Genomic DNA, 25,914 nt, shown 5'->3' on the forward strand with positions numbered 1-25,914 from the left:
ATCAAGAGAATCAAGATTAAAGCAGTAATCAAAAGTATATAATCCAAAGATATAAACATGGAAAAAAAACATGCACAACAAAAAACATGAAATAACCATAGTAACATGAGCAAAAAATATAGTAAATTAGCAACCCAGACTCCACTTAAGACTTGGGACATGGACCAGGTGCACCGGTAGGATAAGCACCAGAAATGCACACATATAATAAAAAAATTGAGGAAATGAAGCAAGAAGATTAAATTGCAATGTTTAAATTGCAATATCAGTGAAAATATCACATTTACTGCATTCATTTATTCCAGTGTGGTTGCAAATTTAATGTGTAAAAGCCACAAGCCATATTGATAACAATAATAAAAAACAGTGAAGCGACACAGTTACAGTTATACTTCACATTCTTTAAAGCATGGTCACAAAACTTATTTGGAAGATTGTCCATGGGAGATAAAAAGTCAGTATAAAAGTATGAAATTAAATACCTGGTACTACAAAAAGTATGAAATTAAATACTTGGTACTACAATACAAATGTGATACAAGTAGCTTTATGCATGTATTTATAAACGTCTCAGAATGTGACGACTCTATTCGCTACACAGCTCCATCGGATCAAATTGACACAGGGAAGATAACATAAACTTATAGAAGGGTTTAATAAATTCCCGACGATGTCAGAACTGTCAAATTTGCAATGCAAATTTTTGGTCGTTCCCTCCTCTGGACTTGAACTCATCCGCTGTGACATCTATGGCTACACGGCTTGCATTAAGTCCAGCGCCCTAGACCACTAGGCCAGCTAGGCTATATAAAATATAGCTTTCGCTGGCTGGGTCATTCCTCCTTGAAGGATTAATCTAGGGCAGTAACTTAGTACACGATGTACAGTAGTATGGGACAACTCATCTAGGTTTTATTATGTAGGATAATTAAATCCATTTCTTTAGAAAATGATACATTGATTGATACATGGCCATACATGTATATTTTTTAAATAACCAGCCTTAAATGATATTCCTAAAAAAAATGCATTTCTCGTTACAGTTTCATGAGAATCCAGCAAGCAATATAAGAGGAATTACAGAAAATGTTATCTTTGAAAAATAGAAATACATTTGAACTGACAATCTTTATTTGAAGGTAATATAAAAATACAGACTTTTAAAAGATACTTCAGGTAATTAGGACAGAGGTTATTTTTCATTTTTTTCTAAAGGACAGAAAGGCATTGGCAGGAATGCTTCAAATCTCTGAAGATCACTTATAGTTACTATATTTCCTCTAGTAGACATTCAAAATAATTAAGAACAGTGTCCAATACATATTTAACATGAACAAAGTTAATTTGAACCTCTGATAAATTACAAAATCTTACAGGTAAACTATAAATCAATCACTATTACCTGTAGGCATCTGATTCTGACAGGCGAGATTGCATCAAGGTGGATCTAAAATAATACCTATTTAAAGTTGCCGAGAAAAATCAATTCCTGAAACTGTAGAAGAGATGCCTTAGAGCACAATGTTTAGCCAATTTCAGGAAAATTCAACTTCAATATCGCCAACCCACACATTCTTAAGAAATGTGTTCTCGCTTCAATCAAGATTTTCTAAATCTTCCAACAAACTTAAAATAAAGATCTACTTTAAAATTAAGCCATCACATTTGAGGAATTCTAATTGAGTAAGACTGACATATACATTGTACTTAAATAAATCTTAACCTGATGTAACCATGAAAGTACAGTTCTCAGACATAACTCATAGAAAATTTAAATACATTTTAGATTTTCAAAAAATGCAAGGTTTCAATCCCAGAGGGTCCATGGTCAGTGACTTACAAATGCACCTCATCATGAGCATAGGGACCTCTGATGAGGAAGCCCACATCCTAGACTTTTCATCATTTCTACACTTTATAAAGAGATATTAAAGTTTAATTCTTGACTCATTGTATATTGAATCTAAAGTACTTGGAAATTGTACTGCTTCACAATGTAAAATTCTACTAATATTTACAGCACATCAATTGAAGATTTTAAGAGGATATAGTTGGATTGTTTTCAATTAACCTGTCTAAACCAACTTTCTCTTATTCTACTTCCGGATTGTCTCCTTCAAAGTCTGAAAGCACACTATTTCGTACAAACTGATAATGGAATATGAATCTGTGGTTCTAATGGAACGAAGTAGTTATTTTTGTGGTGATTCACTTTGTATTATCACAATCAAAGTTTGAATGCCAAAATTAAATCATGCGAAATATTTATGAAGATAAAATAGACTTATTCATCTCATCGCCACAATTGTCTGCCACTAAAATTACATAAAACACAAGAAAAAAAAACAAAAAAAACCTCACCCAGTTTTGGACGAAAAATGTGAAATCTTCCACACACGATAAAAAATCACTTATACGGGAATGAAAAGCACTGCTAGTTTTCTACTGACTAAATGACAAACACCTGATGAATTTCTTTATGTACAGTGAAAGTACTTTAATTTGTGAATACCTATTTTTGTGGATAAGGGAAGAAACACAAGTTTTCATGGATTCTTGAATTCATAGTTTGAGGTTTTCAGTATACACACCAATGGAAATCTCCTTTTCATTGGGAACCAAATTTCGTTGGTTTGGCCTACCCACAAAAAACACGAAATTTGGTACCCCACAAAAAATAGTCCTTTCACAATACATACAATTAATGGATATTTCATCTTCCTATCATATACATAGGCATTTAAATAGAAAGTTCATAATACTGCAATTGTTCAGTTACAGTGTATAACTACATCCAACTTTAAGGAAGTTCATCAGGTAATTGCCATTCAATCAAGGGAGAAGATTACCTCTATCACCTGGACACCATCATTGTATGGGCTGTAAATGTGGACCAGTAGAATGGAACAGGATGAAAAAATAATGATAACAGAAACACTAAGGACCAATAAAACAGGTCAAATTAAACAGGATTCTGAAATAATTTAGTGTCAGGTCCGGCAGTTCCTACTGTACTATCTTTCTACATACCAAGAGAATATCTTACAATGAATCTTACTTATTAAAGTCACATGTTCATGTGCATACTAATTATATTTAAGTGATGCCATAATGCTATAATTCATTTTACACCATCAGGCCACTCTATGTTTGTTCTTTGATTATTATCAAAAGTTTATTGGTATAAAAGAGCATTTTTTTTGCTTTTCTTTTTTAAAGAGTCAGTACCATTTAGACAAGTCTCTCTTCTTATTAACCAGAGAAAGGACTCTGTAAAACAATACAAATTTTCAGTCCAATATCAAACTGCCTAAGTTATCTAGTGGTAGTGCATTCTCAATGTCATGCTTAAGACTTTAAAATTGGCACTCATGGTTTCTTATCCATGAAGCATGCAATAAATAAGAGATTGAGTGATGATTCAGGTGAACTCGAATCTCAAAATAGTCAGAGTTGGGTGACATGCCTTCATAAAACATTACAAATCCACCTCAAAATAGTACAAAGGTCTGTTGATTGATCAAATTACCCTGAAATGAATAAAATATCTACCATGTATAGGACATAAAACCAAAATCAATCAATCAGCATTGTAGTTTGAAAAAAAAAATCATGTACTGTACATTAAGAACTGTTCATTCCATCTGTAGCTAGAACTCACAGAATGTTTATTCATGTATTAGCTTATTTTAATTAATTAGTTGGTACTCACCAAAACAAACATACTAACTATTGGCATGGTCGTGTAGTATTTGTAACCTTTCTATAATGAGTGCAAATCAAAGATTTCTTACAAGAAGTGAACTGGAAAATGAACTACTAACAAGTAGCAAATCTAATATCTGGAAAACAAATGCTCAAAAACTGATTTACAACACCAAGACAAACTGGTAACTTAATTCTGTTGCCATTCCGACATTTGTACACTAGCTTGTGCTGACTGTGGTGGATTCAGGTCGGGACATTAATATTTCGCTTATACTGAACTGAAATGTACATATTCATGCTTTTGTACAAAATCTTGTTTTTCAACCAGACATAACCTAAAAAATTCCGAAGTTGGAAGAGTAATCAAGGGAACCAAAATGCTAGCGGAAATCAAAAGCATGTAATCAGGGGATGACAAAGACCAGACATGGAAAACAGACAAACACAACAAAGAACATAAAGTAACTAAAATAATACATACAAAGTAACAGAAGTAAATGAGAAACTCAGACTCCTCTAAAAACAGGGAGCATGGACCAGGTGCACTGGAAGGGTAAGTGTCCTCTATTTTTCTAGAAACACATGCAAAGTTGCTCATAAAAAGTCAAGTCCAGGTTAGATGAAAGAGGAAAGGAAAACTATGACACGTTCAACAAATCAGTTTTCATGGTGCAGATGGATACACCGTCACGATCCACCAGTTCTAGACGACGGCCATAAAATATTTGTAGTGCATTTCATATATTTTCATCTATGAATATAATACACATTGATGAAAACATATCAAATACAATAAATTCCTCCCTGTAGCTAGCCCTGCATCAGGTTTCATAACTTATATTGAAATCAAATAAGTGCTGTTTTGATCTGAATCCGAGGCAATATCAAATTTGATAAAAATAAGAACTTTTCTTTTTGCAATACATGCACTAACATCTTACAAATGCCTCTCCTAATTTAGAGACTCTAAAGTATACTTTGGATGTTAAGCTATGGTATAAATGTTACCACTTAATGATAAATGAATGTCCTTGTAAATCTATGATACATGTACATTTTGTACATGTGTATGCGTATCATAATATTTTGTTACTAAGCATAGTGAATTTAAAAGAGTGCATAATGCATTCTTACCAAAAAAGTTTCAATCAATTTCAAATACATGTAGCATATAGCACTGCGAACCACAATGACACAAATACTTCCATCAAATTGTCAGTCTCTGTAAGCATGAAGCACTTGGTGAGAAACATGGTATGAAAAAAAAAAACACTACATTTTGAAAGTTGATTATTTGCACCATCAGAATCAAGGGAAAAAAACAAGATTTTCCTCTTTGGTAACTTGAGTTATAATTTCATTGAAATGCATTGAAAATGAACATTTCAAGGGCAGATAATTCTGAGAAAAACCTCATTTTTCTTAAATTCTATTGAAAAATTTCTGAACAAATCCAGTGATACAAAGATCAAATAGTCTTTTCAAACAGAGAAAGCATCCTTGAGTGATATTGTACATCAAAATTAGTCAGTATTTGACATGCATGTTTCTGATTTTTCCCATTTTGCCCGATCTTACAAAAACTTTACTTACATATAACAAAGTAAGAACATAGAAAGTCAAGTTCGCTGTACATTTACAATTATTTCCTTGCCCTAAACCCAAGTCAGTGCCAAGTAAATTATATATCACAATAATATTAATTATTTCTTAATGACCCAGAAATAACACATAATTGTCTCTTATTGTATTCACATTGGTGTACATATGAGCAATAATCAGTGTATAAAACATATAATTGCATTCATCAAGTCATATTACTAATCAAGGATTTTTCTCAAGACTAGCTTAAAGGGAACATAAGCAGGGTTCTCTCAGACAATAAACAGGTACATCTACATTTACATTTTTTTGTAACTATGTATTTCTTCATTTTACAAACACAAAACTATCAAATGGAAATGGAAATTTTAAGGGTTTAGATCACTATTCCTATGTTTTGTTTAGAAAAGCATAATTCAATGAAATACTTTAAATACAGTGTATATGACGTGTGATAACACATTATTGTACATTATCTCAACTCTCATAATTTTTGAATGAAATTTTACCACTTAAACAATATGCAGGTAAACAACTGCACTTTATACATGTGTACATTGTAAAAAAATAGGCATGATCTTATTTGTTAAAACCTTTCCTTTTTTTCATAATAAACAATGCTATTTAAAAACTACTACAGTTCCTTGAATTATCATAGATATCAAACTGGTATGACAAGTTACCTGTAGCTTAAATTGTCCTTTAGTGAAAATATCTCTGAAGGGCATAATATTAAAATGACCATTTCTTTAAGTCCTATGTCCGTCTTTTTTTTTTTTTAATTTTGATCTTATTAGACTTGTATTACCACAACCTTCCTAACTCCTAGATTTTCTGAGCAAAAATGGTTACTTAGAAAGAACCCATTTAACAATATAATGAGAATAGGTATGGTGTTAATGTCAAAGAGACGACAACCCCACTGGAATAAAAGTGTCAGCCCAAGGCCACCTATTCTTTTTCAATGAATGACGAGGAAATTTTCATACCACAGGGCAGACTGCAGCTGGCTCCAAAACATCATTATAGTATAAATTATACACAGGTACAGTGAAGGAGTTGCCCCTATATACTCAAGTAACACAAAAATAAACTAAGGGTGAAAATGAACAAGAAATATATTGTTCTGTTCATTTGTATAACAAAAATTGAAATTACAGCAAAACACTTATGACCCTTTCATTAACTAAAATACTACTAGTTTTCTTAAAAGTCTTAAAACATGCTTCCACATAATTTTTTGCAAAAATGCCTAATTACATACATGTACAAAGAAATACAATGCCTAATTACATACATGTACAAAGAAATACAATGCCTAATTACATACATGTACAAAGAAATACAATGCCTAATTACATACATGTACAAAGAAATACAATGCCTAATTACATACATGTACAAAGAAATACAATGACATTCAAAAGAATTTTTTTCAATGTGTAAAGTTTGAGACAACCTCTTATCAATTACTTTTTGTATTGATTATAATACATTGTATTTTGATATTTAAATGAGAGGTTTTCCAAGGCTACCAAGCCTTGAAAATCAGTTGTGACTCCAGCTGTGCTTAATGTTTTACTTTAAAGTCTCGACAACATATTTAACAAAAAAAAATTAAATTAAAATTAAATTTCCATTGTTCCATATACAAATTTGCTACTTGAGTCATGACTCAATAAGTCTAATAGTTATTGGCAGCGCTGAATCCAAAATCTTAAATTCAACATGACTTACCTGCTTGACACCCCTCCTATCACCTATCTCTTGCCAGGGCAGGCTAATACCCTGAAATAACAAGACTGATATTAATTAGAGCTTTTAGAAAGCAATTGATTTCTGTAACCCTATAAGTTGATTAACCATGATGTATTATATTTCCATTTCTAGCTCCGTTTAGTATTAGTCTGTCATGTCTATAGGGGTATAATAGACCGGACAGGTAAGATAGGACTCAATCAATAACTACATGTACATGCGCGTATAATGTTAACGGACCAGGTACTCGTAAATTCTAAGAATTTTAAGTAAATACATGCATTACAAGAAATTAACAATGCACTTGTACAAAGCTTCATTTTAAATGATTTAAATCATTGAGTCTTATTGATATAACATTTAAAATCTAAGAAAAGAACAGAGAATATGAGATCCTGAAAGAACCAATTAATAATCATCTACAATAAAATGTTCAAGAAATGGAGACAAAGCCAAATTTGTCAGTTTGGTCTTCTGTCTTAAAGGCAACTTTCTATAATGCTGTCTAGTGTAGTCCATTTTTTTTTTATTCTGAACCATCCTTAATACATGCATGTGCATGTATTTAATTGCAATATTACATGTTTGTGAGCACATTTTAGAGTATGCCATAAATAAATTCAAATACCTCCAAGAACTTCGAGTTTGGAATGAAAATCTTGTAACACATATCATATAAATACCAATTCATCTAAGAATCATGCAGAGGTGATAAGTCAATATTTTTATCACCTCTCTTACATTTAAAGCATATATCGAGACAATTTACATGGGATATAAGGAAATTTATCAGATGGATGTTATTTAACTGAAGGAAAACCATCTCTGTTCCTGAACATCATCATTGTATATGCTGTAATTGCATAATGACCCAGAAAGTCTCATGACAATTAATCAAAGAAAATCCATCTTTGTTTCCTGAACATTGCCATTATATGTGCTGTAATTGCCTAATGCATCCAGAAAGTCTCATTATTGATTTGATAATCAACAAACCTTATGAAGGAGGTTGGGAAAGTTGAGTCTGCTTTGACTTGTTTTATTACTTTCCTAACATTAGATGCAACTCTTATCATATTTTTATGATAAATGTGAATTGCTGAGTCTAAATTTTCAATTTACAGTGGTTGAAAATGTTTCTTCCTTCTAACCATGTTGCACATATAACTAGAAAAGGTACAGTGTATATGTCAAAGAGACAACAACTCCACTGGGGTGAAAATATCAGGCTGAGGCCACACACTGGTCTTCAACAAATGATGAGGAAATATTCATACAACAGGGCAGGTTGCAGCTGGCCCCAAAACAGCATTATACACAAGTACAGCAAATAGTTTCTCCTATATATATTTAAGTAACACAAAAAATAAACTAAAGGTGAAAAAGAACAAACCATACAAAGACAAGAAATTTCTGTCTTGGGACAGGCGCAAAAAATGTGATAGGGATAAAGTACTTTGGCATGACCACAACCCTGTCTCTTCAAAATCTGGCCACTGTGGACAAAATTTAACACAATTAAACACACCTTATAATTTGTATTTAGTTAGAATTGTTGTATGTATGTAAGTATGTACAAAGTAGTTTTTGTAGTTCAGTCAAACTATGAAATTAAATTCAACCAAAAATGAAAAAAAATCCATTTAAATCTGTATTTTTTCTATAGCTCTACAAATTTATATACTTTTGGATAAATGTACCTTCATATTACAAATGTGTACTAGTACGTTAATGTATGTACATGTAGTTGGATTCTAGCTCCATTTATTATTAATCTGTTATGTCTCCTAGTTATGAAAGTGCAAGTATATTAGCCTGAACAGGTACAATGTACATGTACAAATGTACAAGGTTTATCGGTTAAGTTGACAGATTGGTACATGTAAAGATTTGAAATGAAATTCTAGAAAGAATAGATGAAATAAATACTACATGGAAACCTAGATTTGTAACAAGAATGAGGTGAAATTCATAGACTGAAACAAATGTACAGTATTCCATGAAAGTTTCTAAAATTCCATTAGTGAGCCATGCTTTGCAGTAGTACATTTGCACATGTAGCTGCACAAGTTTTTTAGTACATCAATAAAAACAATTTTCATTATGACATTCTTAAATGGCTTTCTGACCACAGCCATGGTAAAACTCTGATAAACAGATGACCAGTGTCAAGGACATATGATGGTCTTATTTCCAATGTTTTAGGTATGTTTTACTAAATTCTACTGACATCACAACAGAATTTTACTCCATAATGATGACCATTTGGAGTAACACATAGGCTAAATCTTTTAAAAAATATGAAGAGGCTAGTCGTATTAGAATCAAAACAAATCACATAAACTTACAGAGACACCATTTTAGCATTGTTTTACCATGGGCTATGGGCCTAGCCATTTATGTTGATATTTAACCCCTTGCTGTTGCTTGGGGTAAAATAATGAGACATAAAGGCCAGCCTGCTGTAAAGCAATGATAAAATGGAGTTTCTGTGATTTATTTCTTAATTAAATATTTTTGTATAAATACCAGGATACAAGTTGCCCTTATATCAAAAGGATTACAATACTGAACTAAACATTTTCAGTAAGCTTCCTTCATAACGTAATTAAGTTGTAAATCATATTTTTTCACAAAAAATTTAATTCTAGTGAAAGCACCATTATTAATTACAATTGTTACAGTACATACTGTTAGCTGTCATTATTTTCTTGTTTCCCATCTTTTAGATATCTATGGCCTAATCTTAAAACACAAAAAATCTACCAGTATGAAGACACTGTTACATTTGTACATGTACAATGCATGTATAATTGCTACATATGCAATTACAGTATCATTGTTACATTTGTAATTGTATCATTGTTACATTTGTAATTGTATCATTGTTACGTATGTTATACATATGCCATCATTACATGTGTAGTGTCAGGATCATTGTTACATGTGTAATTACTGTAACATTGTTACATGTGTAACATCCGTACCACTGATGCATGTGTAATGCCTCTATCATTGTAATAATGTACATGCGTATTTCCTGCATCATTGTTACATGTATGTACATGTGTAATGCCCTGTACATGTATTAACATTCAATGTACAAGTATATCAAGATTCATAATGGTCAAGAAGAAAAAAACGATGAAATGAACCAAAAACTAAAAATTAAAATCTAATGGGTCACTTATTTGATAATTTTTTTAAATTTCTTTGGGCATTTGATATATTTCTTTTACAAAATAAAATCTGATTTCACACTAAGATTTCTCTAAAATAAAGACTTCCAGTTTTGGCAAGTACATTTGTAACTAGCAATTTGGGATACAATAAGTCTGTGATAATCTGATTATCTGTATATTTATTAATGGAAATCTTGCTTGATTTAATTACCTTTTCCTACTTTGTAACTACCAGTACATGTACTTGTACATGAAGGTGAAAAAAACTGTTTTCAGAGGTACACAAATTCTGGACAACAAATAACAGTGATTAATGGCAAATGGCAATATGACATACATGTACATGTAAATGTAAACATGTGTACTACACATACAATGTACACTAAATACCTGTAGAAGTTTAAATATTTGTTACTTGGCTTTTGGTGGATGATTTTCACCACTGGTTTTCTTCAACAAAATTTAAACTGAAGTGTCCATGATTATCCTGGCAGCTGGCACTGTGAGCTTACCCAAATGAGTACATGTACTCTATTTCATGCATGTGTATATTATCCTGATTATGTAGCATACATGTAGCTTGTAACAGAAGTAAAGTAAACAAACAAGTGCACAGAAGTCATGCCTACAAACTTGAACATATCAAAATGGAATGGCTAACCCAATAAGTTAAGATCAGGGCATGACAATAACATTTTATTAACCTTGTCCTATGGGGCAAGTTAATGAAAATTCTACGCAGCCATGTTGAAATTTAGCTTGACCTTCGCTAAATGTTCTCTGAGCAAGTATGATTTAACTTTCATTCGACAGAATGATATTTTCACTTGTTCCGGGCAATAGGACAACCTTTAACTTCATACCCAAGAAGATGATGATTGCAGTAGTAATAGTGACCAAAATATAAATTCTTAGCCCCTAGAAATGAAAACTCAGTGGCAAAAAAAATTCAATGTTACATGTACAATGTACTTTCAAATAAAGTGAAATAAAAGAACAGCGTTCCAATGTCCCTTGCATAAAAAGATTCACTGAAATTTTCTAAGTCTAAGGGCCATAACTTCTGTAAAAATCATTTAAACATAACCAGGGTCAAACTTAATCTGTAACTTCTTATAGTAAGACTTCATATACAAAATAAAATCAATTGGTAAAAGCATTACAAAAAAGTGTAAAAAACTTGAAATTTAACTTCTGTAAAAATCATTCAACTATAACCAAAGTTGAAGTTAATCAGTAATTTCTCATAGTAAGACTACAAACAAAAGATAAAATTAATTGGGAAAAGCATTACAAAAAAGTGCAGAAAACTTTAAATTCACTGAAATTTTCTAAGTCAAAGAGCTGTTACTTCTGTGAAAAATCATTCAACCATGTTAACTCTTCATAATAAGGCTACATGTACATACTAAAAACAAACTTACATGGTAGGAGCATTACAAGAAAAAAGTGCGGAAAACCTGGACGGACAGACGTATGGACCCCCAACATTTCCATTACCCCTAGTGATTGCTATCGATTTCATGATCTCCAATATTATCCCACAGATATGCATTGAAGTGACCAAAATAGGGGTCAATGAACCTAAGCTGAAATTATAATCTCATTACTGAACATGTATACTTCATGTATTTGTCCATTCACAGGACATTGCAATTCTACAGCAGGGTAATTAAAACAAGCACTGTGAAACAATGTCAGCAACAGTGTTCTCCCCAAGCTCCATGCAGCGGTAGTCATTTGTTTCCTCTCTTACACTGCATAAAGGCCTTTCAAAATTCTCAGACATTATTCAAATCAAATGTTCTTTGACAATCACATAATGTCGTGTAAAATCATTAACATTTTCCCGAATTTTCAAAGTTCTTGAAACTTCTGAGAGGGCTGGCTGCAGCGTTTAGAGTGAATATCAAATGTCAAACGCTGTTTGGAGCTTGTGTTCTCCCGAGAATTTTTGGATAGTGCTGTATTTAGCATGCATGACAGGAAATTATTACGTCATGTGTCGAAACGTACCACTTTCTATTTATTTGATGTATATATTGATCTGTGTATACAAAATGTATTATATGCTGTTTATGTTTATCTGAATAATTCCTTGGTTAATAATTTGACACTGCAGTAATAACTGCTTTTATACTGTCTTATTTTCTTTTATATACATGTACACATATTTAAAACAAAAATAAAAAAATCTTTTAATACTCAATCAAATTAAGATTATAGATAATTCTTCATAAATATTCCTTCAAAACATACACACAATCAGGAATCTCTATGGATGATGAAAATTTTACCTGCAAAATTTTTGCTTGTAGTCTTTTCTAGTCTTTGTAACTTTCAATATACATTGTTACATATATTTAATGATTTAGAATTAGAAAAAAAAATCAGGTACATGAACATATACTAGAAACTCTCACCTTTAAGGTATCCTGAGTTGAATGATAATGGTGGATAGGTTAATTATAAACCTTGTTTTACTTCAGCATCTGTTTTTTTCTGAATATTTGTGTAAAGCAAACTATATAACTCAATAATACAGGGTATAGGTTTTTCTGCCTTTTGTGCAGCTGTTGGGGCAACAAAGGACAAGGAGGCCCATAAAACACATCATATTGTGTTACCAGTGTGTAGAGACTACATTATTATTGGCAAAATACCACCTACATGTAAGAGAAATCCAATAAAATTAATTATTTCAAAATATACATAGTGTTATTTGATACATCTGACATGAGGGAAATGATAAATTGGTACACCCTAGAACTTAAAATACTGGCCTATAGTGCTGGCTTGTAATTTCCTATTTAAAAGTACCAAAAATAAAACAAATTTCCCAAAAAAATAAAATATTTTACCTACCTACCTATCCACACCTGACTTGATAGGGTTGGATTTGGGGAAACAAACATTTGTTTATTTTTGGCCTTAACTTAAAAGTTATGTTGCTACAGAAGTATCAGTTTCATTATTTTCAGGAAGTCATTAGTGGAGCCAGAAACAATTGGTAGAAAAAATACACTGCATAAACATTCTTTCGACACAATGGATTTTTTTAAGTCCCTAATATTGTTAGGAACTTCTTGCACTTGTAATTTCAGTACTTAATATTCCCATATGATTGGCATAAATACATGTATGTAGTAATACGCCACATAATGCTGCACATCCTAGCCATGTTTACCTCCAAAGTTCTGTATACCGCAGCATTTAAAGGGCCTAGGGAGAAAAATGCATGTACTTGTGCATACATGTATGTGCATATGTACAAAAATATTTATGTTTCTTTATTTCCCTTATGGTTCCTCAATACACAAAAATGTATCAACTGAAAAAAGTCATGTCCAAAAAGTAACAAAAAAGTGGCAATACAGAACAATAAACAAGTCCTTTCACCCAAAACAAGTAATAATACATTTGTTGTCAATGAATGCAAAATTAAAATCTTTTTACAGGACATTCGGTACAGAAGACAAGAGAATTCTATGTGAGTGAACCAATTTACACTGAACTGAATATTTTCAGAATATTTTTGCAGCAAGTGAAACTTATTACAATGTACAGGTACATGTACAGTCCACAATCAACTGTATTTTGTACTTTGTCGTAACCTTAGACAACCGAAACAGAAAAAAATAGCATACATGTGAACACCAAAACCAGATTCTGGAGCGATACTGGACACTCAATCTAGAAATCAATTTTCAACAAACCTGCCACAATTTTATCAAACTTGTCAGTTGGACAGATTTTCGTTTTCACTGCAAAAAGATTTTCAAAGTTGGAAATGTAAATTTCTTGAAAAAAATCTATTTCAGGACCCAAACTCATTCAATTTTGGCATAGATCCATCCCATTATGATGAACAATATTACCCAAGCCAGATTTAAGCTAAACACAACTCTTATTGAGTTATTTCCAAAATTCTGCAACATGACCCCTATGGTCTATTTTTTAGTAACTGCAGCCATGTTTGTTTGCCGAATCAAAAATCCCCAAATAACGATTGTAAAAAATACCCTAAGGAATATTCATGCAAAGTTTTGTTACATTCTATCAAGTAGTTTCAGAGGACAAGATGTTTGAAAAAGTTATCAGACGACGACAATGAAGGATGACAGACAAATAGTGATGGCCATTTGGCCAGGCAAGCTAAAAAACCCATAAGATTACATTTCAGTAAAAATAACTTTGTCTTTCTGAGCCTTTTTCAATTTTGAATATTTGAATAAAAGAAATAAGCATGCTCTGTTTAAAAAGTCTGGGAATAATTGGATGTTTGTACAAATGTAGCCCTCTCTCTGATGTTCCAATGATCTCTACAGGCTTTCCAAGAAATTACCCGGTCTAAAAAAAAAATACAGCTCCAAATGTATTTATCAAATTGGAGAATAGCTAAAGCAATCATTATCTGTTAGAAGTTAATACCATCAGTTTTATCAGAAATTTGTACATACATGTGTAAATATTCCTGTCTGTCAGTCATCAGTGAATAACTGTTATAATGTGTAAATATTTCTGCCTGTCGGTCATCAGTGAATAACTGTTACAATAACTAACATGTATATTTCCATAATCGGTATAAATTATCATTCATGGAGAGATAATTTGATTAAAAATCAGACCCACTAAACTAAAAAGGATATGATTGGAGCTTTTCATGAACAGTGTGCACCCTAAGATTTACAGATAGCACACTGAAATTCAAGGTGGGTTGGATGTTTTGGCCTAGGATGTTTCGGTCTAGGACATTTTGGCTTCTGATGTTTCAGCCTAGAACATTTCAGCTTAAAAAATAAAAACAGAAAAAGTTTATACAGTATTTGTTAAATTAACACTTGTATCTGTAGATAACATGCATGTGCATTATTGAATATGTCACCAGTCTGGTTCCAAAAATTCAAAGGTTAAAACTTGACAATAACAAAAAATTTCAAAGGATGCGTATGGCAACAGATGTACAAATGTAGCAGGTCCTGCATTTTGTCTGCAATTTAAGACTGTCATCATTATTTTTTTTATTGGTCTAAAAAGTGAATGAACATAATGAGTAGTAGTTTACAGATATTGATGGGTCAATTGGTTGCCCCGCAAAATTATTTCATAATAAATTTAAAACACTTCTTTATTCACATAATCGTAACTTTCAAAATTTTTTCTGTGATCTGAGATTTATTAATAAAATCTTGTAATGCTTTGTCTTGATAAAGTTATTTTTTACTGTATTACTGTACATGCAATATTGAATTAATTGTAATAAATAACTACTTAAATACCTCAAATGAAATTAAAAATTATTAGTAGATGTTGTTTATTTATTATGGCACTCTGCTGACTCAAATTGTCTACATTTTGTTGTTGCAGCTCTACTTAAAAATTAAGAATCTTTCTGTTCTTATTGGTATCATATCCCACCCAGGCCCACAGACATTCAGTTTTCCATTTTACTCAAATTTTCTAGTCACCAGCTATTCCCTTTATTTTCAGTCAGGCACCTTATCCGTAATTCATTGAGTGCCATCAGGAGAGTTAGTGGAAACGATGGTGTCCCTTTGGGCATCGTCTACAGTTTCCCTAAGTTGTTTGACCAGAAAAAGTTTTACTTTCATTTTTTCTGTTACAGTCAAGACCACTGGTGCATTAAATAACAGAAAATATGCGTCTGGACATGGAACCCAACAAAATTCAGATATTCAGAGATCAACATACAGAATACTGTGTGCTTGCAAGGCACACATGCCATTTTTTGTGTACCATATATAAAGTATCTGTGCCAATGGTGCAAGGGCATAGTCTTGAATGAAAACTGGCATGCTGGTAAAAATATAGCATCAGGGCAATGTGATGCAACATGTACATGTATATGGCTCTGGGGAGATCACACCATGAAGGTAAAAAGAAATTTTGTTCAAGTAACTGAAGTAGTTGAAGCTTATTGTGCTGCAAAATTTAGTTAATATAGGCAATACCTACTCCATATCAATAATGAGTACTGTGTGTGCCAAACATATTGCATTACTGGAAATTATAAACTACAAAAAATGTACACTGTACATGTAAGTGAGCTTTCAGCGAGTACATGTACATCATGTGTAGATAATAAAATGCAGAAAATACATGTAAAACCAAATGGATAAGACATGATATTTTGATATTCAGAAAATAAGATAAGCTAAAGTATTCTTCAAAAACAGCAACCGGAGTCACAGATTGTGACCGTCCGTGATCAGCTGAGCTGATTACGGATGATCATGCCAGAGCAATTTGTTTTATAGAATTATGTACGCCTACCGGGTGCAATCATAGAAAATAACCACAAACTAGACTATCGAAATTAGCTTAAATGACATACTTGCCTTCAAAAACGTACAAATGAATGATTCTAGAGCTCATGAATAGGTTTCTGTGAATAACAAATCAGGAAATGTCGCTTACAGCATTGCAAAATAAAAATTATGTCTGTCGATTCCGATATTGTTAAAAGAAATGTAATGAAATATACGTTACATAGTATTTTAGTTGTGCCAGCATCTGGAGATGTTCAGTTATGTATTGTTAATTGATAAATTAGTCACAAATGGAATTCTTTACTTTTAAGTCGCTAATATTGTCAGCGACTTCTTGCACTCGTAAATTCAGTACTTTATAATATTCGCATATGATTTGCATAATAGTCCTTTTCATATTCCCGACTTTGGCTTCGTTTATTAAGATTTTAAGCAAAGGGGTAACTTTCTACAAATTTGTTATCCGACAGGCTGGTTACTGTCAAATTGGAGCAATGGATAGCCGTAAACTTCAATTTCAAGTATTCTATTTATTAGAGCCGCGGTAAGTACTTGGAAACTTTTAAATAACTTATTTCAAACCATTCAGGTACTTACCGAAGTGAAAATAGTTTCAGTTTGCAAGAAAAATATTTACTGTTTTCCATTTCCCCAATGAGACTGCAAACCAGGTTGTCGGGTATTGGTGGGTTACGTCCCTTTGAAAAACGTGCGAAAATGGATTGCATTCGGTAAATATGAAAACGACTATTATATATTTATACTCCACTTAATGCTGCTGATCCTTGCCGTGTTTACTACCATAGCGTCATAGTTCTAGCTTTAATACAATATAAAAATGTACCTCTTAAAAATCATACGTTTTCTACGTGTTTTTCTCGCTTGTGTGAGAACGGGAAGTTTACATGAAATGATCGGTAGTTTCCGATTCAGGTACTTGGGCTTGTTACAAGACTATATCTGGTTCCCTAGTCCCCTATCATAGGCGACCCAAAGATCGCTACAAAGTACCTCTTTTTTAAAGTTTATCATTCACATATCTATGTGTGTATTTTTGCTTGGAAGAGAACGGGAAGTTTACATTAAAAGATGAAATGTTCGGTCTGCATTGAATTTATGCAATATTACCGAGTTTTTAATTCAAACGGAGAGACTCGGTACAATGGACTATATATATATATGTCATATATATTATCAGGACCCCGATATCTAAAAATAGCCATTGCCAGTTATTTAACAGTCTGGTTTCGGGTAATTGATAACATTCGGATCATCACGGTTACGAAGGAGTACGCAATTATATCAAAGGAGCTAAGATTTTAGCGGAAGTCACCCGATTTTGGAGCATATCGCATTCGTGCCATTTCGGATGTTGAAAGAGTAATCAAGGGAACCAAGGTTATAGCGGTATTCAAAAGAATGTAATCCAGGGACAAAGACAAGACATGGAAAACAGACATACACAACAAAGAACATAAAGTAACTAAAATCATACATACAAAGTAACAAAAGCAAATGAGCAACTCGGACTCCACTAAAAACTGGGAGCATGGACCAGGTGCACTTGAAGGGTAAGTGTCCTCTATTTTTCTAGAAACACCCGCCGAGTTGCTCATAAAAAGTCAAGTCCGGGGTAGACAAACGAGGAAAGGAAAACTATGACCCGTTGAATAAATCAGTTTTCATGGTGCAGATGGATACACCATAACGATCCACGAGTTCATGATGACGACCATAGAACTTCTGTAGTGATGACTTCAATCTTGTAGCAACATAACCCTGTTCCAGAAGCCTAATTGTTAGAGTTCTAGTGCGATACAAAAAGTCTGCGTAGTTTCGGCAAGCTCTGGCATAACGTATGAGTTGTGATATGAACACTCCATACGCAGGTGCTGAAGGGATGTTGCCACAGATGAAAGGAAAGTTGACAATTCTGAATGAAAAAGTCATCACGTTTGTCGTAACGTTTGGTTAATAGTTTTCCTTTACCATCGATTTCTAAGTGTAGGTCAAGATAAGAGGATGAATTCACAGTGTCTGTAGTATACTTTATCTCAAGTTCTTTTGGGTAAATGCGATGTATCAAATCCCCGAAATTAGGATGAAAGTAAGCCAAAATCAGTCACAGAGAATATTTGACGATTAGCGACTTTGAAGACTTCTACGTTTTATGCTTAATAAAATAAGGGTGGTAGACTAAGAACTTTAAAACTACGCATGTAGTTTGTCATTTTTAATTTCACATTTGCAAACAAGTTAAACAGTAGATAAATATGTTAAAATTCGTTTGACCTTCAAAAGACCGCGAAAAGAAATCCCTATAAATTCCTTAACTATGGAATTCATGTTAGACCGATTATGTTTTAGAGCAATTAAATAGCCACGCGAAATTAAATTGACATCCTTAAACGCGAAAAAAAAGTATCCGCAAAAAATAAATTAGTGTTAGCTCTTTAATACTGGCATAGGAATGTTACAAGCATTCCAAATGATTTTACGTAAAGCAAAAAAAAAGATGGCCGATGCAGTAAAATTTTACTTCTAAGTTCCAATATTTCTTTCAAGAAAATAACATATGGCACGCAATTCAAATTTTCGATACAGTTTTTGACCGCTATTTCAAGTTTTCGATACCGTTTTTTTTTTTTGAACGCCACTGAAGAGCGTCTTTAGGGTCAAAGGGTAAAAAGCGAAACTATACCGACTGCGTCGGAAAAAGATACAATGAAAAACAATTATCTAACTGAGTAGCACGTGTGGTTGTAGCACAAAATACTGGAACTGCTCAACTTGAGTTCACCCCAGCTTCATGCCTGGTGTTCCGATACTTGGAACCGGAGCCGACACAACTAACGCGGACACCACTATAGAAACGCAAGATATGTGGGTATTTTTTAAATTCTGTTTTTTTCTCTGTTGGAGATATAATCGTTTGGTAAGAAATAGAAATACAAACTGTCTTCAAACAAATTCACAACATCAAAGAATGTGTACTTACTTGGCAATACGAAATTCCTTTTGTCCTTTGTCGATTTTTCGGACAATTTCGAACTTCTTTCCATAATATTGCTACTCAATAAACGTTATTTCAAACACGAGTGGACTTAATATGGTAAAAATATGTCCTGTAGCATCGACAATATAACTTCTGCAATAAGCTATGCAAATCTGTTCGCTACAACGATGAACGGGTGTTTAGTTAGGGTAACAAAGCAGTGGCGGATTTTCCGAGGGAGCTAAGGGGCTTTAGGCCCCCTCCACACCCTGCGTCTCTTAAAATTTATAATCATCACCATAAAATTTAGTCACAAGTGTTATATAACTTAGTCTATCTCGTACAACTATGGGTGAAACCAATTAACACGCAGCCTGTGTATATCTGGTCAAACATGTTTCAGTCGATTTATCTCGCGTCGCATGTCACCCCTAGAATGTTTACGACTACTGAAACGGGTGGTTCAAGTACATGTACCTTATAAACAGACAAATTCCAATGTTTTAATTAGGTAAAGGATTGTTGATAGGTAAGTGATAATGACTACAAACAAGCGGAACTATAAAGCAACTCATATGTAATGTATCTTAATATCTCCAGCATTATCTTTAATGGTACAATGTATAAAAAGGACCATTGCCTAGAACATAATGTGAATTGGAAAGTAAAGCCGATTTCACATTAAGCATTTTAATTCTAGTAATTTGTTGGAGGTTTGCCTTGCGAGACCCAAGACTTGTGGTTCTACTAGACATTTTGAATTTTGAAAAGAGTCGACGTTGGACACTTGATTTGTATATTTTAACGCAGGGGCAAAAAGACAAAGAGAATATAACGTAAGAAATAGACAAAAGACGCAAAAGAAATGACTATATGAAACTTTATAGGAGGCGTTCCAAAATATCAGAATCTTCTTATAATTGTGAAGATGATGCTGTATTTCCTAACAGAATGGAAAAAGCAAGGTAGGCCTGAAATAGGACAAAACTATACAGTAAACAAAAGGAACTTTAGTGAGTTCACGATCTAATGGTGAACGAAAATCCTCTGGAACAAAATCTGATAAAACGTATTCCTGATATTGTTCCCGCGCTTTCTGTAGTGTATATATGCTCGGAACAAGAACTGGGTGACGACGGACAGTTTCTATTGACGATTCCCTCCAAAGAAATATACTGTGCCGCCTTGACGAGTGAGAGGTCGACTAAAATTTAAGTAACGGTTAATAAAGTTTAATTTTGTTCATGGTTGTGTTTATTTAAAAGGAGAGTAAAAGGCAGATATTTGATTGTTACTATGATAAATGTGATTCATACTCATCCTCCAAATAAGGCCGTTCGAAAAAGAAATATTCTCAAAACAACGAAATATAAAATCACACCGCAATTGGTGTTGAATAGTACGCAAACATTAGGTCATATTTCGAAATTTATGGTATAAAAAGTCAATAAGACAAATCATCAGCTAGCCTCCTCTTAATAACAAACACACGTAATCATAAAATATACAAGTGGATTCAGGTAGTGAACAGGAAAAAATGCTTGCAAATGAGGTAACGTTTGATGGTCAATTAAAAAAAAGAAAAACGTGATTTGAAAACGTTACATTCGTGGAGTCAAGTTTGTGCGCGACGTCTTAAATGAATCATGACACAAAGAACCACGAATAACATACCGATCAACTAACAGTTTAGGAGGTACATTTATATTTTTCACCGTATATATATTTGCTTATAAAATATACCTTGTTGCAATATTCAGTTTTGTATTGCCTTTTTGATTACATGTACATGTACTTCACTGCATAAACCGCAGTTTAACAAACATATGCATATGCTTACATGCCCGAGGAAAGTAACTTTCTATATTATGGTATACAGGGGTGTGCCGGAAATTCAGGTCCATTAAAAATAGTATTAATTTGTGTGTGTGTGGTAAATGTTTTCAGTAATAAAATTAAATGATAAGTATTAATACTCCTTCTTAGTTGTATTAATTCCGGTAATTGACCAGATTCTTCGCGCATGCAATATAATGATCACTATAATATGTATTCTACGAGTGCTCGTGATAATGTTTATTACCGACGCGGGTCAATATTGTCTACATCTTTGAACGCGGATGTATATTTTCTAAAAAAATGTATTAATTCGGATATCCATTTCTTTTGTTATAAATATTAATTCAGTTGGGTCTTCTAGCAAAAAAATGCGTACACCCCGTCTAAATATTTTGGAGTTAACCTCCGGGCTTGAATGTAAGTACATCATGACAGCTTACCCTACCGGTGCACCCGGTCCATGCTCCCAGTTTTTAGTGGTGTCCGGGTTGCTCATTTGCTTTTGTTACTTTGTATGTATGATTTTAGTTACTTTATGTTCTTTGTTGCGTATGTCTGTTTTTCATGTCTGGTCTTCGTCCCTGGATTGCATTCTTTTGATTGCCGCTATGGCCTTGGTTCCCTTGATTGCTCTTTCATAATACAAATAGTACAGATAAAAGTAGAAAATGACGATTTTGGAACTTTCAGTTATCAATTTTTGATTAAAAAATCGGAAAGAATAAGGAAACAAACCAAATGGAGAATGTATGCATTAACTTACTGAAATATTATTTTCCAATCAAAAATAAAATTGCATTCGTTGTGTCCAATGTCCGAATTTCATATGTCATTTGTAGATATTTACCTGCGTTCCTTTTTGGCCCAAATTGCTTAACCTGGACATGTTCGAGGTTGCAGCGCACAGATTTGAGTAGCTTTTTTGCCGATGCTACAGGAAATATTTTTAACTATTTTCAATCCATTCGTGATTGAAATTGTCCGAAAAAAATAAAAAGGACAAAATGAATATCGTATTGTCAGGTAAGTGCATATTTCAATATTTCAATATTTTTCCACATTGTTATGTGTTCTAACACATTTACAGTAAATGGTCATAACACAAATAATTGAGACAAAATATGTAAATTCTGACAACAACAACAAAGAAAAAAGTAAGATATAAAGTTTGATTAACGTAGGAACTTGCACGGTTGGTGACTCAATTGTGCAAAAAAAAAAGCGTAGTAAGAAAATGCGAGAGGTGACAAATAGACATCAAAGAAAGAGTGGTTGTACATAATTACAGTATAATTTGGGGTTTAATATTAATTATTTTGAAAACCGAGTGTCTTAACATCTCATTATCTAAATTTAAAGTTCCTGGTCTTGACATTTACTGATATATTCAATGAAAGCCTTGAGGATTATTATTGAACTGCTATTAAAAAAAATGTAATTTGTTTTCTGTTAATGAGTTAAAATTTTCATAATTACTTTTAAGCTTAGTAATTAGTTCTTATAGGCTGGGCAATGAATAAAGAAGTGCAATTCATCAGTGGTACATTTTGTGCAAATTCTGTTATTTTGAGGAATATTCTTATAGCGACCTTTCTCTATTGCTAGAGAGTTGGCACTACAGACATCAACATAGGAAGGCCTTTGGTTTTGTCTACATTAGAAAGATATAGAAAGATGATTTATTGCTTTCGCCTATACTACTATTTGGGTTTTGTAAGTTTTGATAATGGAGTCTTTGTTTGATATTAGATAAGAAATTTTTGATATTGCTGTTATTATCATTTAAGTAGCCAAATCCAAGTTTCTTTATCCATAATTTAATTGTTGTTAGCCATTTATTTCAACCAGGGATATTTGTATATATTTTGTTTACCAATGTATTCGCTGAATTGGAGATATGTTCCCAAAATTTTATTGCTAGTATTTGTACTCTTTCTTGTAAAGGATGTCCATTTAGCTCAGTTAAGCATGCAACATTTGTTGCTTTACTGTGTATTCCTAAAAATGTCTTTAATAAATTTGATATGCAAGTATTCAAATGGGTCAGTATCATTCAGATTGCAATATGCACTCCACATTTCACATCATATAATGTAATTGGACTTACAAGTGAGTCAAATAGTTTTTCCAATATACAACTAGCATTGTTAAGTCCCATGGTTTTTTTAAATTTGAACCAGGCTTTGTGGCCCTTTCCCATAAATAGTTTTGTGGACACATTTATATTACAGTTATATTCAAAAGTTATTCCAAGATAGCAGTATGTTTTTACAGTTTCAATATAGGTATTATTGATTTTAAAACTGTTTAAATGGGTTTTACCATTTGAATTGAAGACCATTATTTTAGACTTTTGTTTGTTTACATCTAGTTTCCATGATGAACAAATTTTTTCTAATACGTCTAGTGATTTTTGTAGACCACTTTCGGTGTTGGACAGTAAAATAATATCGTCTGTATACAAAAGAGAATTAATAGTAAGATCACCCTGAACAACTGGATCAGTTTGAGATTCATTTAGATTTGTAACAAGGTCATAGATGTATAGATTAAATAAAATGGGGCTAAGAACATCCCCTTGTTTTACTTCCACATCTTGATACAAATGTTCTACCTTGGCCTTCTTTTAACTTGATTCTGCAACTAGGGTCTCTATACGTTGAATATAATATATTAAACATTTGGGTAGGGAATTTATTTTACAAAGTTTATAAAATAAACCTTCTCGCCATTACTGTGTCGAAAGCCTTTCTTCGATCTAAATGCTGCATTCTTTTAAGTTGTAAATTTATCCTCGGATGCATGAATATATAAGGATAAAGAGTGTTTATTTATTTCTTACCATACGATTATATCCAACAGAAAAACAAAACACAAGTATTGAGCTATCGACCTTGCTTGCGTTATTATCGTGATGTTTGCATTCGTTGTGTCGGCTCCGGTTCTAAATTTCGGGATAACGACGTGCAGACTTAGGGGATAATAACTATTTCTGTGTGTGTGTGCGTACGCGCGTGTGTATGTGTGTGTGACATTTATTCTTCGTCAACTGAAACAAATGAAATCTCACACTAGCTTTTCAACGATGTTTCTGCATATGATATTATAATTCAGTTGTGTAAATATACCAGGGAAGAATATATATTTGTGTTATTGCAAGTAAATTATTCTGTTTACCGCTATGAATCGGGTAATATAATTATGATTATCATGATTGTCTTTATAGATGAATATTTGAGTACATCAATTCAATATTTTCAAATTTTCACTGCATATAATCTCTTATATGTAAAATATGCTGTCCCACAACATAGTGAATGAGTATTGCTGGAGATCCGGCAACAAGTCTTGAGTATTCGAAATAGAATCGATCATCATAGTTTGCTCATAGTGAATACACCGAGCTATTCTCATCGTTATTTGAAGAACATTCCCCATTGCAGGTATACGCTCCACCGAATTCAAGCGCTGAGTATTTCACAGTTTGTCTATCGATTTCTTTCCATGTAAAGTAGCTTCTTTCATACACGACGATCTTTACGACAGCATCATAGCTCTCGGTACACACGGGCCTAAATCCTGTCACTTCAGGTCCATACAAACATTTGCTAAATGTCTTTGGTTTTGCAGAAGCAGAAAGAACAACTTTGTGTTTTAAAATCAAGCTTTTAATCGTCACATGAAAACTTCCTGAACATCCATTGCGAAGGACAGAAAAGATGGAATTTCCCGGTCGGAAATTCAGCACGATGTTTTTGTATGGATTACGGTAACCAAATAAAAACTGCTCCGTCGTAATATGTGCAAGAGCCACAAGACCTCCGGATAAAGCAAAAGAAATATGTCTTGGAGTTACACCCTGTGACCACATCCACCCTTTTGGAAAAGAAACTCCCCAGTTTTTCTCCATGTGTACAACACCATTTGTTCCGACTAGAGTTCTACCCGTTTCAGTATCCAATATCTCGTATGATATAACAGGTGATCGCAAACTAAACACAAACCAATGCAGTGGTATGAATGGCAATTTATCAATCCATCCTTCGGGGCCTTCACCATCCGGGCCCCAAGGGACGGTTGCTCCAAATTTGGCACGAAAAACGTACTTTCCGAAATCAAACTGGAATGATGTTCTATTTCCATTTTGCATGAAAAATCCAAACGGTGTTTTCCAGCTGAAAAAAGACGGACTTTTATCGTCTGGATTTGCTACAACTGGGCCGTTTTTCACGGTGACATTAAGATTCTTTACATCACAGATGACATTGGTTGAGTTCAGGGCACACACATTTTGAGAAGAACAATTTGTTCGCAACAGCAATGATGCTAGCACTTTCGGTTCAACTGTTTGACCGACAGGTTTTGGCAAAACATGACCGAATAATATTCCAAAGCTGTTTCGTTTCTCAAAGTCTACGATTCGCATATACCAGCCCTCAAAGAATGGTCCATTTTTCGGATATACGTGGGGATCAAACTGGTTAGCCAAAACCCAAACTGGAAAAAGTACAGAGATCGAAAGTACGTTGAAATCCATCTT

General features: G+C 33.1%; 2 protein-coding genes across 10 annotated transcripts in view; both read right to left on the bottom strand.

Annotated features, from left to right (window-relative positions):
* Positions 1 to 16,706, bottom strand: part of LOC148606946 (protein retinal degeneration B-like) — a 66,839-nt gene extending 50,133 nt beyond the window's left edge. For 7 of the 9 annotated variants that reach the window (XM_088543644.1, XM_088543643.1, XM_088543639.1 and 4 more), the window contains exons 1-2: positions 16,610 to 16,706; positions 7,048 to 7,098 (exon numbers count right to left, since the gene is read on the bottom strand). The gene's annotated coding sequence lies outside the window, so the exon portion shown is untranslated. Of the gene's footprint in view, positions 1 to 7,047; positions 7,099 to 16,605 lie in introns of all 9 variants that reach the window. The other 2 variants (XM_088543637.1, XM_088543638.1) reach the window with 2 other exon arrangements.
* Positions 16,707 to 24,759: 8,053 nt separating this feature from the next.
* LOC148606947 (uncharacterized) lies at positions 24,760 to 25,911 on the bottom strand. Its single transcript, XM_088546285.1, has one exon. The coding sequence runs from the start codon at positions 25,909 to 25,911 to the stop codon at positions 24,760 to 24,762; it is 1,152 nt and encodes a 383-aa protein (XP_088402411.1).
* Positions 25,912 to 25,914: the final 3 nt, after the last annotated feature.

Source organism: Perna viridis, chromosome 9, assembly GCF_037379345.1.
Source record: "Perna viridis isolate PV_CMFRI_1.1 ecotype Kerala chromosome 9, ASM3737934v1, whole genome shotgun sequence".
Classification (NCBI taxonomy): Eukaryota; Metazoa; Mollusca; class Bivalvia; order Mytilida; family Mytilidae; genus Perna; species Perna viridis.